Here is a 3,814-nt window from a genome sequence, read left to right as displayed (position 1 = left end):
GATCGGGTTCAGGGCACCATTCAATGCGGCCAACAGCTGGCCAACAGTAAAGGCTTCGGCTGAAACTTTACTCGAAAAAAACACCATCAGGGTCAAGGGCATAAAGCACAGAGTGTAGACAGCAAACAGCATCATCATCATTTTGGTGATCTGCCTTTCAGCAGCACTGTTGCAGTTTTGTGAGCTGCTGAAAGGGACAGCGTGCTGCTGTCGTTAAGTTTTGCCTGTCTGATCTGACACTGTGGCGGCAGTTAGGGTCATATTTTGGACTTTATCCTGCTCTATGCGGCAATTGCCCTTCTGTTCCTCATCACTTAAGGGAGATTTTTTGCCTTGGTCGTTTTGACCAGTGCCTGGTGCTGGAGCGACTAAGATCATGGTGCTCTTTTGTTTACTTGGATCTGTGCAGTTACTGCTTTTCTGTCCGTCATCACTTGATGTGGACATTTCGTCCCCCACCCACACCACACCCTCCAGATTTCCTACAGGCTTTGTCACCTGGATGGTTTCTTTGATGGTTGAAGGCCCTGCACCTCTACTGCCCCCCCCGTAGTACCACTGCCAAACGGGCGGAGGGACCGTGTGCGTTAGCCTGGACTCGTTTCTTACTCTTCCTCACATGGTTCTGGATGAGGGTGTAAAAGGCCAGGGCAGCAATGTATGGGACGACGTAGACTAAAATGGCGGGAGGAATCTTTGCCCAGAGTTTGTCAGATCTTCCCAACGAACACCGTTTCAGCTTTGGATCGACTTTGGGTTCTTCAACGACGTAAAGGGGCAAGAATGAAACCATGGGGACCAACCATGTGAGCAAGAGCATGATGACGAGGGCATGTGTGGAATTGAGAAGTGTACTGTTGGTACAGATCTTGAAGTAACGCTGAAGAGCGATACACAACATGTGGGTTACCGACACCCCCCCTAGCACGACAATGGAATAGCCTAGAAACCAGCACAGTGCTGGTGGGGGCTCCCATTGGGGGTTTAGGATCTGCTGGATCCAAAAGGGGGAAAACAACGTGGCGTAGAGGATATCTGCACAACTAAGACTGGCCAGAGGCGCGTTGACCAGTTTCCGTAGGGCTGGACGTGTCCAGATGACCAGTATGGTGAGGAGGCCACCGACAACAGTCACCACGATGCTGACTGTAGGGAACAATGGTAGTGTGAACAAAAAACCATGGTTTCAACATAAATGCCTCCAATAAATGGAGCTAGGGGAAATTATCACTGCTCAGTCTGCGGATTGGTTGCACATGAAAAGTTTAAGGAAACTTGACCTTCAAGGATGAAGACAAATTACAACACAGGCACACCAAAAAGATATGGTAATATGGTTGTTGGCTGCTCAGTCTGCGGATTGGTTGCACATGAAAAGTTCAACGAAACTTGAACTTCAAGGATGAAGACAAATTACAACACAGGCACACCAGAAAAGATATGGTAATATGGTGGTTGGCTGGCCAACGGTACAGAGCACTAGCTAATTCTGGTATCTTAGATTGCCTAGTGGGCGCACGTGTTAGCAGATTTCTAGACACAAAGATATCAATGGAAAGCTAACAAATAAATTGAAAGCTAATGCGCCACACCTACTTTATTTTGTAGGAAAATGTCTCCATTTGTAATCGCCACCCCCACCTGTCTAAATAGGGTTATCTTAGAAAAAAACAACATCTTGCGCAAGTTACGTTATCGGTAACGGACAGCATACACTTTGACTATTTTCTCCGAAGAATTTCTTACATTATTTCCGCAGAGAAATAAATAAAGATGAAGCATAATTAAACACAATCCCAACACCCCAATGTAGAAGACAGCAGAAGCCTTGAGAAGGCAGAAATATAATATTTGATCAAATACTGGCTAAGATTACAAAATTTACCAAACGACTGGATTGTTAAAAAGGCACACGACACTTCAGTCAAAGAACATGACTGGGCTACTCACGTTCAGGTCATCATTATGTAAACATGGGTTCCAAAATGTTTGGTTTAACCCCGACATTAATGCCAATCATTTTGGAAACATTTTCAAAGAACGCCTGAGGGACACTTTTCTGTCTGAATGAAGGGAAGAACTTGAAAGCACTAGCAAACTTCAAACCTATTCAACAATCCAAAAGCACTTTGGTTCGAAAGAATATCTCACATCAATTCATAATAGACCATTTACATACAGCATTACAAAACAGAGATCATATATGATAATATATTCCAAATGCGAGAACAGATCATTGATACTTGACTGTTCTGTTAGCCATAACATTTTGTTGTTCTGTATGTATACAGCCTCGTAGTGCCATTGTCTATATAGCCAGTAGTTGTTATTGGTTGCCATACATTGTACCTTGTGCATAACTTATATACGTGAAACAGGTTGCATCAAGTCCGAAGGTCAGGGTCAATCTTTACTAATAGGTGAAATATACGCGTAACCCTCAGCTGTCGATCATAAAATCGGCCGATCTCCTGGCCATCAAGAAGAACGTCCGCAGCTCGTCGACAATTTCACATAACTTGAAGTTGCCAATTGCAATGTAGAGGTCAAAAGAAATGGTCCAGAAAAGGTGACAGGTTGTATCTGTCATTATCTAAAATAATTCTATATTTTTTGTCTGTTGTCTTCCCTTACAGTTTCTCTATGAAGAATGAAATAAAAAAGCTAATTGAAGACGGACGGGAAACAAGATACCACAATATAATTTCAAGAAAAGGAGGCAAAAGCACAAACTCACTTCCGTTGATGACAATGACGACATACTCCCCGGCAGTTGCCATGGCAAAAGTTGGATGTCAACAAACTTCCACCATTCGTCGGTTCTGACGCTTGCAAAACAGCCCGTATAGCACCTCACGACAGAAGGGCTTACAAAACAAACAAAAATTTGCAAATTACAAAATTCGTCGTGCAAACATAATCATTTTTCACATGGGACAAAAAAATCTTAAGAATTTTCCTCTTCTTGCAGGGTAGCGCCTAGCAGCCATTCATAAGTGTTTTTTTCCACAAGAAAAACATATCGTTATTGCTTATGTGGCAATAGCAGATTGAAGCACAAGAATGTTATCATGATTATGTCCATGCGTGCAAATTTTGGAAGGCAAAAACAAAGGTCAAAATCTTCTAAGTTTGACCAAGAAGTAGTAATGGAAACCCGGCCACCTTTATAGAAGCGGTACTACCTACTAGACAGCGAGCAAGGGTGCTACAGACGTACAGAACATTTCATTTTCGACAGTTTTGGCGCGATCAAATTTCACTTATCTAACCGTATCTACCCTCTGAATACGTGGTACATCTTGATAAATATATACATATGTATGTTCAAAGATCGGATTTACATTCATTTTGTGTTTTTTAAGTATTCATGCGCCCACACCGAAACATGCGCCTCCAATACATCATAACACTGTACAAAGTACTGTACGTACATGTACACGTAGCGCTTAGACAATGCAGTAGTGGGGGTAGAGAATACGGAATAATTTTTTCGTGGTTGTTGTGAGTTTTCGGTGAAACGAAAACCGCAAAGTTCAACATAAGACCACCGCGAACATTACTGCATTAACACTGCAACCACAGATTATAATTCACCCACCTGTCAAAGTGTTGAAAACTGCCATTTAGAAACAGATATATATTTGCAGGACTGCAGAAAGGAGATATGTGCAGACGCAGAGTGAACGATCGTGAGGGCCTCCAAAGATCATATATAGACTGGTGGATGTTTGTCAATTACAAACTCGTTGTCACTGCAATACAAACCACCTTGATGAACGTATCCCAAACAACGTTACCAGTCATCTGGAAT

At 42.6% G+C, this 3,814-nt stretch overlaps 1 protein-coding gene across 1 annotated transcript in view; it reads right to left on the bottom strand.

Annotated features, from left to right (window-relative positions):
* The window catches only part of LOC118408247 (G-protein coupled receptor 84-like), a 15,483-nt gene extending 12,703 nt beyond the window's left edge, over positions 1-2,780 (bottom strand). The window contains exons 1-2 of the mRNA XM_035808905.1: positions 2,738-2,780; positions 557-1,146 (exon numbers count right to left, since the gene is read on the bottom strand). Coding sequence (XP_035664798.1) covers positions 557-1,146; positions 2,738-2,780 — 633 coding nt within the window. The remainder of the gene's footprint in view (positions 1-556; positions 1,147-2,737) is intronic.
* Positions 2,781-3,814: the final 1,034 nt, after the last annotated feature.

Source organism: Branchiostoma floridae, unplaced genomic scaffold (assembly GCF_000003815.2).
Source record: "Branchiostoma floridae strain S238N-H82 unplaced genomic scaffold, Bfl_VNyyK Sc7u5tJ_1561, whole genome shotgun sequence".
Taxonomy (NCBI): domain Eukaryota; kingdom Metazoa; phylum Chordata; class Leptocardii; order Amphioxiformes; family Branchiostomatidae; genus Branchiostoma; species Branchiostoma floridae.
The sequence above is the reverse complement of the archived record's forward strand: the minus strand, read 5'-3'. Positions and strand labels throughout refer to the sequence as shown.